This window comes from Leucoraja erinacea, chromosome 15 (assembly GCF_028641065.1).
Source record: "Leucoraja erinacea ecotype New England chromosome 15, Leri_hhj_1, whole genome shotgun sequence".
NCBI classification, from domain to species: domain Eukaryota; kingdom Metazoa; phylum Chordata; class Chondrichthyes; order Rajiformes; family Rajidae; genus Leucoraja; species Leucoraja erinaceus.
This window is the reverse complement of record NC_073391.1, coordinates 15,011,622-15,022,833: the sequence shown is the minus strand read 5'-3', so window position 1 is coordinate 15,022,833 and position 11,212 is coordinate 15,011,622. Positions and strand designations below refer to the sequence as shown.

Below are 11,212 nucleotides of genomic sequence, written 5' to 3'. Positions count from 1 at the left end.
CTGTAATGGCGTCCTCAGCTAAATCTACATCTCACTGCTCCGCTATCAAGTATTCTAATCGTAAATCTAAACGACCCAACCTGTCATTCTTTAGGTTCCCCAATAAAAAAGAAAGGTGAGAAAATATTTTTATTATTTTCAGTCGATATTCTGTCGTGAAAATGGTATTTTCTGTTCTCCCATCAACGGCCATTGGGAAACATTAGTCGGTACATTAGAAAGTTCTTAGACTTATTTTTAATAGTTCTTTACTCACCACAATAATAAAGACAATTTTAACACTTCTGTACGTTTTTGGTTTTGTTTTGTAAAGGATTGGTCTCCACAATATGGCCCGCGGACACATTAGGTCCAGTGACCAGGAGATTTTTCGAGTCCGAGAATGGGCGGCTGTTACCCATTATATTCCTCGAACATAGGGACATAGCAAACAACACTCACATACATACAAGACATCACAAGCCCGCCGTGAAGAAGGGTGCAATCAAATATTATATAACTCTGCTCTATCATCTTTGGGTGCAATGGTGGGTCGGGGGGTTCGGTGGCGGCGGCCGCAATCAAAGATACTAGTGGAGCTCTGCTCTATAATCTTTGGTCGGAATGGGACGGCTGCGCGTTATAATGTGCTATCGTTCCACTCTCCCTCTCCCTCTTCCCCCCTTCTCCCTCTCCCCTTCTCCCCTTCTCCCTCTCCCCCCTTCTCCCTCTCTTCTCTCGATCTCTCTCTCTCTCTCTCTCTCCCCCTCTCTTCGCGATCTCCTTCCCTTCCCTCTCTCCCACCCTTCCATCTCTCCCTCCCTTACCTCTTCGTGAGAGTTGGCAGCTCTGCTATGCCTTGGGTCCAAAAGAGGATAGATAGAAAATACTTAATTGTCTTTGTAAGAAGATTTTAATAAGCTCTTCTACATTTAAGGTAAATTGACATATTAGAGGCAAAACACATTTTCAATATACAGGTCTCTCCACACAACTGAAAACAATTGCATTTAAGTGATATATCATCCATTGTTCAGGCAAGTAGCACTAGGTTACAATAAACTTCCTGCATATTCCAGGAATTCATCTCATAAAAATGGGAGAGGCTTAAATGCATTGTAAAATCATAAATCCATGTTGACTTGGACTAATGCTTTTACTGCTATCCAAATGCCCCATTATTACATCTTTAATAATTGACTCCAGCATCTTTCACACCACCAAAGTCAGGCTAACTGGTCTGTAATTCCCCATTTTCTCTCTCGCTCCTTTCTTGAAAAGTGGGATAGCATTAGCTATCCTCCAATCCACAGGAACTGATCGTAAATCTATTGATCGTTGGAAAATAATAGAAACATAGAAATTAGGTGCAGGAGTAGGCCATTCATCCCTTCGAGCCTGCACCGCCATTCAATATGATCATGGCTGATCATCCAACTCAGTATCCCGTACCTGCCTTCTCTCCATACCCTCTGATCCCCTTAGCCACAAGGGCCACATCTAACTCCCTCTTAAATATAGCCAATGAACTGGCCTCGACTACCCTCTGCGGCAGAGAGTTCCAGAGATTCACCACTCTCTGTGTGAAAAAGGTTCTTCTCATCTCGGTTTTAAAGGATTTCCCCCTTATCCTTAAACTGTGACCCCTTGTCCTGGACTTCCCCAACATCGGGAGCAATCTTCCTGCATCTAGTCTGTCCAAACCCTTAAGAATTTTGTAAGTTTCTATAAGATCCCCTCTCAATCTCCTAAATTCTAGAGAGTATAAACCAAGTGTATCCAGTCTTTCTTCATAAGACAGTCCTGACATCCCAGGAATCAGTCTGGTGAACCTTCTCTGCACTCCCTCTATGGCAATAATGTCCTTCCTCAGATTTGGAGACCAAAACTGTACGCAATACTCCAGGTGTGGTCTCACCAAGACCCTGTACAACTGCAGTAAAACCTCCCTGCTCCTATACTCAAATCCTTTCGCTATGAAAGCTAACATACCATTCGCTTTCTTCACTGCCTGCTGCACCTGCATGCCTACTTTCAATGACTGGTGTACCATGACACCCAGGTCTCGCTGCATCTCCCCTTTTCCTAGTCGGACGGCCGCCATTTAGATAATAGTCTGCTTTCCCTGTTTTTGCCACCAAAATGGATAACCTCACATTTATCCACATTATACTGCATCTGCCAAACATTTGCCCACTCACCCAGCCTATCCAAGTCACCTTGCAGTCTCCTAGCATCCTCCTCACAGCTAACACTGTCCCCCAGCTTAGTGTCATCCGCAAACTTGGAGATATTGCCTTCAATTCCCTCATCCAGATCATTAATATATATTGTAAATAGCTGGGGTCCCAGCACTGAGCCTTGCGGTACCCCACTAGTCACTGCCTGCCTAATGAAGAACTCAACCATATTATGGTCACTCTTGCCCAAGGGGGCAGTACAACAAGATTGCTAACTAACCCTTCCTCATTACTCAATACCCAGTCTAAAATAGCCTGCTCTCTCGTTGGTTCCTCTACATGTTAATCATATGTATAAATATATATGTATGTGTATATATATGCATGTATATGTATATGTGTGTATATATGTATGTATATATATGTTTATATGTGTGTATGTATGCATATAAATGTATCCATATGTATGTGTGTATTTGTATGTGTGGATATGTATGTGTATATGTATGTATGTATGTGTATATATGTGTGTGTATATATGTATGTGTATATATATGTGTGTGTAAATATATATATGCATATATATATTATTACTATATAATTATATATATAATTGCCTTTATGGTTTATGTATATCATCTTACAAGACAAATAAATTAATAGCGATTATTTAAATCAAAGTAGCTTCTGATACATGAGAATAAACTATTATCTCTAACTTGCCTCTCACACACAGACACACATTCATATAAATATATTAAATATATATACGTTAAATTTAATTTTTTGCAGTGTGTGTTAAAGCAATACAATGCAAGGGAAACTACACAAAGGAGGGGTCTGTTCCCGCTACAAGATACTTGAGGATCTTTGCTTTGGATCAAAGATTATAGCGGAGCTCTATAATCTTTGCTTTGAATCACAGCGGGTGGAATACCGGAAGTCGAGTGTCGCTGTAACAAATGGCGGCCGTGACGTTCCGTTGCGTACTACACGTCAGCCCATTGAATTTCGAAGGAGTGGTCTATCTTGTCCCTCTACGATCTTTGCTCAACAGAGTCATCACTTGGACAACAAACCCGCAGCAATTTTGCTAACAATGGCAGAATCCTGTAGAAGGCGCAGTTTATCGGGAGATTGGTTAACGACTCGGCCGCTGCCGCCATCGCACCGCCTGTGGTGCTGGACGGGGGAGTGTCTGTGGGGTGGACTTCCGGAGGCGGTAGTTCAGCAAGATGGCGTCGCGGGCCAAGCGCCGCGCTGTGGTCGAGGCGGTGGGGAACGGCAGCGGGTCTGGGTCTGGATCCGAATCGGGGGGAGAGACCGGGTCCGGTGGAGAGTCCGATGGAAGCGGCGACAGCTCCGAGCTGGACCTGCAGCAGGTGCGTTCAGCGGGAGCCCGGGCCCGGGCCCACGTGGCAGCAGGGGTGACGGGGATCCGGGTGATGCAGCGGGGCTGAACTGCGCGCCCGGGCGGGTAGTGAAATGGAGTGTTTCTGAGGAGGAGGGGGCTGGGGTGGCGGGGAGAGGTGCTGTGCCGATGGGGTGGGGATGATGCCTGTTGGGGGACGTGGGTGGGGGAAGATAGTGGGCCTACAACTGTGAGGGAGGAGTGAGCACGGTAGGGGTGGGAGGGTGCCAATGTCATTGCCGATCCATACTACTTTCACGGTCGTGCCGTACCACCACCACTTTCTGTATTGGTATAAGCACCTTGGAGCTTTGGATAGTTAAGGGTTTGTTTTCAGTTGAGAAAAGCCACCTCTGGCAGTGCAATTCTTGCTCAAACTAAATTTTATTGTTGGGTCTCTACACATGAAATGCTACATATTACACGTGGACAATCGGCAATAACAGACATTATCCCCCCCCCCCCCCATATGGTCTGTTACATGGGGGGGGGGGGGGGGGGGGTTACTGTATCCAATTTTCATTGTCCATGTTTTCTGCTTTGCAGGAAGTACAAGTAGATTTTGAAGCGCACGCTATATCTGACGGCGATTGCAATGGAATTAAGAGACTGTTACAGCAGGTAACGTGAAGTGTAAAGCTATCTTACAATATGAAAATTTACGTGGTTTGGTTCATATGCTAACAACTGTTGTCTTTATTGTTTACAGTTATTTCTCAAGGCCAGCATGAATATCTCGGAATTAGCTGATACCATCATACAGCAAAATTATGTTGGAAGTGTTATTCGGGTATGGCAACATCAACTATAAAATGGTTATCATACATTGGTTTAAAATGTATCTGAGCAGAATTTAGGGGAATAATAATGACTGGGTAATAAGAATATTGCTATTGGTTTGATTTCTTCGATTTCTGAAATTGGTTGATGACCCCACCAAATTTTCTGTGTACAGCTTGTTAAAATTAACTAATATTTTATAATTAAAAGTGAGATTTTCTTGATCTCTCGATGAATGTTTTGTTTTTATCTTTTGTATGCAAACTTTTCATATCTACTGAAAAGCAGAACCATAAAAATCAGTCTTAAAGCCGAATGCAGGAAACATTCAGAAATTTAGACAGTGCTTATTTCAGACTTTTATGTAATTGTTATTAAATAATTGCATGTGGTAGCTTAAACATTACTTAATTAGAAGTTATAATACATTGACCCCATGTACCTCATTTTATACACCTTTATAAGATCCCTCGGTCTACAATGATTCAAGGAATGATTCCCAGCCTGCATATCCTCTCCCCATAACACAGTTCTTTGAGTCCTGGCAATATACTCGTAAATCCTTTTTGCACGCTCTCCAGCTTGATGACATCTTTCCTATAGCACTGAACAAAACTTGAGTGCAGCATTGTCAATGTTTTTTTTACAACTTCTATACTCGATGTCCATACTAATGAAGGCCTGCATAACAAAAGCCTTATTCACCACCCTGTCTATCTGTGTCGCCACTTTAGAGGAATTATGCATGTACTCCCAGGTCCCTCTTCTCGACAGGGCTCTACCGTTCTCTATGAAAATCTACCCTCCATTGACTTCCCAAATACAATTAGCCTGTTTGCCATTCCTTGGTTCAACTGCCCAGCTGATCAAGGTCCTGCTGTATGTCTCAACAACCTCTTTCACTGGCTATGATACCACCTGTTTTAGTATCGTCTGTAAACGTACTAACCATGCCTTGTACATTCTCATCTAAATTGTTGATACAGATAACACACAACAAAGGGCCAAGCTCTGACCCCAGATGCATACTACTAGTTGTGGTTCTCCAGTTAAAAAGACATTTCACCGTGAACCTGTACTTCCTGCCATAAAGCAAATTATACATCCAACTTGCTATCTCTCCTGAGATTCCATGATATCTGACATCACAGAGCAGCTTACCATGCAGAACCTTATTAAAGGTCTTGGTGAAGTCCATGTTGACTACATCTACTGCCCGACCCTCATCAATTTCTTAATTACCTCAAAAAACACAAACACATTTGTGACAAGATCTCCCCACAGGCAAAGCTATGCTGACGATCCCTTCATTCCTGTCTTTCCAAATGCATGTTTATCTTATCCCATAGAATCCCTTGCTGTAACATACCTGCACAGATATTGGGCATGCTGATCATTTACATGGATGAGAATTCTGTGGCTATTTGAGAACCTGCTGCTGTCATGCAGCTAGTTAGAAGTCAGAAGAGTAAAATAGAATATTTTATGTGCAGAGCAGGTCTATCAGAATGGGTAAATGGTTCAGGTGAATATTTAATATTGCCTGATTTCTCCATCCCCAAATCTTGTATTTGAATTGTTCCACATACATTTCAGCTAGGAATAAGAATAGTACAATCTCAATTATTAAATATTGTTTTTTCTTTTAAAGTTACCTTTACAAGCTAACGATGCGTCTTAGAATAAGAACTTGACGTATAACAACTTTGATATTCCTGTCAAACTTAGTGTTTTACGTAGTGTACTATAATTGTATGTGTTCTGAAATTAAAACGAAGCCAGGTTTCAGAAACCTAATGTTATTTTCTATTTCAAAGCAAGCTGAAATTTTTGATGAAAATGACGAGGGTGACGAAGGTGACGAGGGTGGTATTTTTGGATTTATCACAGTTGTAAATCTGACTGAAGGAAAGGTATGTAGATTACATGCATTAAGTGGTCCAAACAGAACTTTGGGACTGAACTAGTCTTCACACTTGAATAATGTTTGGTCATCTATACATTGTTGAATCGTGGTAATTGTAACTCTGGCTGCTTAATTGTTCTGCATTAGGTCCTCTTAAAAACTTAATTGTTTTGCAATTGCAAGAATGGTAACTTCTAAGTTCATGAAATACCATTGAGTTTTACATTTTTATTGTTTAACCATGGTGACTGCAAGTAAAACACTTTTGTGAGGTGCTACTACATCCTTGTGCAAATTAATTGAATCACTTGCTGATTTTGCTATTTTTCGTTTCTATGTTCACCATTTGTTCTTGTATATAAAACTGATAACATACAACATAAATTAAAGGCAAAATAACAACCGTACACCGCCATTGTGTCAGTTGCATCATAGGTTCACCACTTTATGTTTTGAGAAGAACTCAAACAATTCACAAAATGGGTATCTACATGAAGGCAGACAAAGAACCTGGCATCAATATTGCTCGAACTTAGAGTGAGCAATTGCAAAGTTGTTCAATGGTTATGGGGAGAAGGCCGGAGAATGGGGTTCAGGGGGAAAAATGGATCGGCCATATATCTTTATCTTTTTGCAACTGTGTGGGAAATTGTATCTCAATCTTGAATTTTTGAAGATGTCACCAAAAGGATTGTTGAGGGTTGTGGGCATTAGTCTATATGGACTTTAGCAAGTCTTTTAATAAACTCCCATGCTAGCCCACATGGAACCCAGGGTGAGCTAGCCAATTGATTCAAAATAGGCTTGGTGCAAGGATTCAGAAGGTGGTAGTAGAGGCCCAGTTTCTGTTTGGAGGCCTGTGACCAGTTATGGGCAGCAAAGAACTTGTCCACACTTGTTTGTCATCTATATTGATGGTTTGGATGTCATGGTAGTCTATCATAATTAGTAAATTTGATGCTACCAAAATTGATATTACATTTGATAACAAGGTAGCAATGTTACAAAATTTTGAGATTTAAAAAATCAAGTCTGCAATTTATCCCATCAGATAAAGCATAACAATAAGTTTAATTTGACACCTAATTCACTTTCATATCTCAAGTATTAAAAAAGTTATGACCATTTTCATACTCGGAAATTAGCATCTTGTTCCCTATTGATTTTCAATGGGCATTACAAAAAAGCTGTGATCTTGGATAGTCAAAAGCACATTTCTTAAGGAAAGATTAACATTTTTAAATAGCCTAAGTGTCCAAAGATTATTCACAAATAATTCACAATATAACATGATTTTTATATCTAATTTACATTAATTTATAGGCCAAATGGAAGGAATTTAGTGTTCAATTGCTGTAAATAAATGCCCATTTAAATCGGTTTTCTAGTGGGTTTCTGTGAACGCGCAGGTTTGGAATGTTGACAGCGCGCTAGATTAGTGCCCTCAAATGCCGAGAAAAAAATACTGCGGGATATAAAAAGCCCAAAAATGACTATTCGTTATAGATAATTATAATTATAGGGTTATATACATGCCCCATTTAATGTAAAAATAAGGTACATACCTTTAATTGTTTGCTTTATAAAACTCTGGGGCTGCGAAAGCTTGCGAACTGAACGAGAGCTTTTAAATTTATTATATCTACTATTCGAGGCCTATAAAACTAATAATAGCTTTTGGGACCGGGTCTTGCAGCGATTCTCCGTTAATGATTTACTAGGCTGAACATCTGCGATTGGAACAGCCTAGTAAAAATCGGGTTTTAAACCCGCCCCCTCCAAACAGCTCCAAAATCACACACAAGGGGTGGGGCAGATGCTCAGCCACGATTCAGGTAGGTTTTGTAACATACCTAAACAAGGAGGGCTATCTAAGTTTACATAAGGTTGTCAACTCTGGCGGATGAAATTTAACCCAAACCAGGGAAGCACTTGAGCAGTAAATGGTAGGGCCCTTTAGAGTTATTGAGTAGAGAAACCAAAAGGTACAGATAGAATTCCATGTAAGTGGCAATGTGGGTCAATAGGGTGGTGAAAAAGACATTTAGCATGTGTGCCTTCATTGATAAAGACATGGAATACAGGAGTTGGAATGATGTGCTATAGTTGTACAAGAACTCAGAACACATTTGGAGTATTGCGTGCTGTTCCCGTCACCCTGCATGGACGGATGTCATTAAGCTGAAATAGGTGCAGAAAAGATTCACCAGGATGTTACTAAAGTTTGAGGGCAAAGTTGTATGGAACTGCTGAGACATTTTCCCTGGAGTGTAAGAGCTGAGCTCCAGTCAGGACCCCATACTGAGTAATTATGTAGTAGACAAAATCCTGAAGCAAATATAAGATAAATGGTCAGTCTTTTTCCCCAGAGTGGACGGGTCCAGAACTAGAGAGCATGGATTTAAGGCGTGAAGATTTAAGAACCCGAAGGGCAATTTCTTCATGCAGGCAAACCGGACTAGTTCAGCTATAAAACATGAATGGTGTGGGCCAAAAAAAAACTTTCCCATACTTGATGACTATTTATTTCCCTACAGCTTTCAAAATGAGCTGCAATTGACTCCATATAGCAAAATATGATAAACATTTGAAGCTACTATATCTTGTCTACTAGCTCTAGCTCTTGTAATGTTTTGAATTACAATGTGAATGATTTGTATGTTTCTTGTGAGAAATGGTGCGACATTTTGCTACACATCTATATCTTGATATTGTAATGATCAGTTTGACTATCTGATGTTGTTCTCATTTTAGGGAACTGAATCAGTAGAACAGATTAAAGATTTGGTTCTGAGCAAGTGCAAGACCAATCATCAGACGGCAGCTGAGCAGCTGGAAAAAATACTAAATGACAACAGCAAGCCTGTGAACATTCTCATCAGTGAGCGCTTCATTAATGTGCCACCTCAGATCGCTCTGCCCCTGCACAAACAACTCCAGTAAGGATCACATACTGAGCAATTATGTTGTAATAAAAGGCTTGTTTGTGAACAGGAGGAATACTTGCATTTCTAATCTAATCTCATACTTGTACAGTGAGACTGGTTAAAAGTTCTTGTTATGGATAGAAACAAAGTATTGATTAGTGTTTAAGGCAGTCTGCTGTTCAATGCATCTGTGGTAATTGTACTTGCTGGTTAGCGTGTTCTGTTTTATAAAAAGAGACGAGGTGACGGCAGGATGTTCATTACGCACTTTGTATTTGCTCTTTGTATTTAACGGCTGAGAATTCTGGCATGGCATTTGTTGATATAGAGTTAAGTTTTATTTCTGGAACTTAAAAGATCCATATCAGTATTTTTTAAATGTTGGTGCATCTTGCCTAATTTCATGCCTTCCAGTAACTTTCAAGAACAGTCTAATTCTCATTTTGCGGCACCACTGAAATGGATGCACATTTTACAGCCTACATAAGCTATTAGTGACAAAGCTTACATTTCAAAATCATCTCTAACATAACAGTTTGTATTATTGCGGGATAAATGAAACTACAATGAATGTTACAGATCTAGCAGCTTACAGCTGGGCACCCATAAGGTATCATGGGTCACCAACCAGTGACCTGGCATCAATAAATGCTCTACTTTTACTGTTTACTACACCTTCGCCATAAGGCACTTGAAAATAAGTGTAACCAGGCAGCAATTGTAAATAGCAGAATTGCATACTGCCATAGTGATTGAATTTTGTGCCTTACACTCCCAACAGCAATTCAGCAGTAAATCAGCCTGGTTCAATGGATAATCTAGGAAACCCACAATTTGCGGTTATCTACATCTTTCCACTTTCCACAAGACTAAGAGCAGTTAAATAGTCTTGTAACTAGAAAGTTGGAGCCAAGTTCTAACAAATGAAGGGATGAAACAATGGGGAGGATATTTATGATGCATGTCACAGATGCAGTGATAATCAAATAATATAGTAGATATTTTAAGAAACCGTAACTATGCTTCAGTTAATGGAAGATCATGCTGCACATTCTTCCATTGATACTGAGTGCTTCTGAAGATTTGTTTCTATTTCTGATTTCAAACGTTGCTGTGTTCTGCAATGTTCTTAAATTCATTGAAAATAGTGCACTTCAATTTACTATCCTATTTGTAAGCCATGTCATGGAAATGTTTACCTAGTTTTTTCTTACTTTTTGATTAGAGCAGAGTTGGTTGACGCCCAGAAGACTGGTAAATCTTGTGGCAAGTGTCATTATTACCTTATCATCAGCAAGGCCTGTGTTGAAGTTGCAAAGAAAAAGCCAAATCAAAAGGGCAAACCGAAAGAAGATTTAATGTTTGCAAATGCAGAAGACGAGTTCTTTTATGAGGTGGGTTATTCCTCTTGCCATTTGCTCAATGGTGTTAGGTTAGATCATTAATGCTTCGAGCTTATGTCAGAGTTAGCATGTCCCACATTTCAAAGTCAATTTTATTCGTCACATGCACACGAAGGTGCAGTGAAATGAATTCCTGTGTTAATGTTATACCTGTGAAACATATGCATCCATCATAATATAAAATCAAATATTTTGTTTTGTACCTTGATTTTGATTTCCCATTTCTAATTATTTGCCTTTGTTCTAGCAATCTACCCTGAAATTCAGCTACAGCGTGGAAAATGAGTGTGACAGCTGTCTCTCTGGACGATGGTCATTTGATGACGTTCCCATGAAACCTCTTCGTGTTGTGATGCTAATTCCTGCTGACCGTTTAAATGCAGTTATGGATAAACTCAAAGAATACTTATCTGTATAAACAATATTTCAAAATACTTTACATTGATATGGTTTTAATGAACAAATAAAATTTGTTTTTTAGACAAAAGAATATTAAACGTTTACAAAGTAAATCTGAAATCTAAGCTTTGAAACTCCATTGGGTTCTCCTTTCACAAGATTTTAGTCATTCAATTCATTGTGAGAGGTTGTGTATGGCTACAAACACATTGTGTGCGGTAAGCTTA

General features: G+C 39.9%; 1 protein-coding gene across 1 annotated transcript; it reads left to right on the top strand.

Annotated features, from left to right (window-relative positions):
• The first annotated feature begins 3,356 nt into the window (after positions 1 to 3,356).
• On the top strand, positions 3,357 to 11,098 carry bccip (BRCA2 and CDKN1A interacting protein). Its single transcript, XM_055646717.1, has 7 exons — positions 3,357 to 3,541; positions 4,117 to 4,191; positions 4,280 to 4,360; positions 6,168 to 6,263; positions 9,011 to 9,195; positions 10,409 to 10,577; positions 10,834 to 11,098. Exons 1-7 carry the CDS (start codon positions 3,395 to 3,397, stop codon positions 11,002 to 11,004), a joined length of 924 nt encoding a protein of 307 aa, XP_055502692.1. The 5' UTR covers positions 3,357 to 3,394; the 3' UTR covers positions 11,005 to 11,098.
• The last annotated feature ends 114 nt before the right edge of the window (positions 11,099 to 11,212 follow it).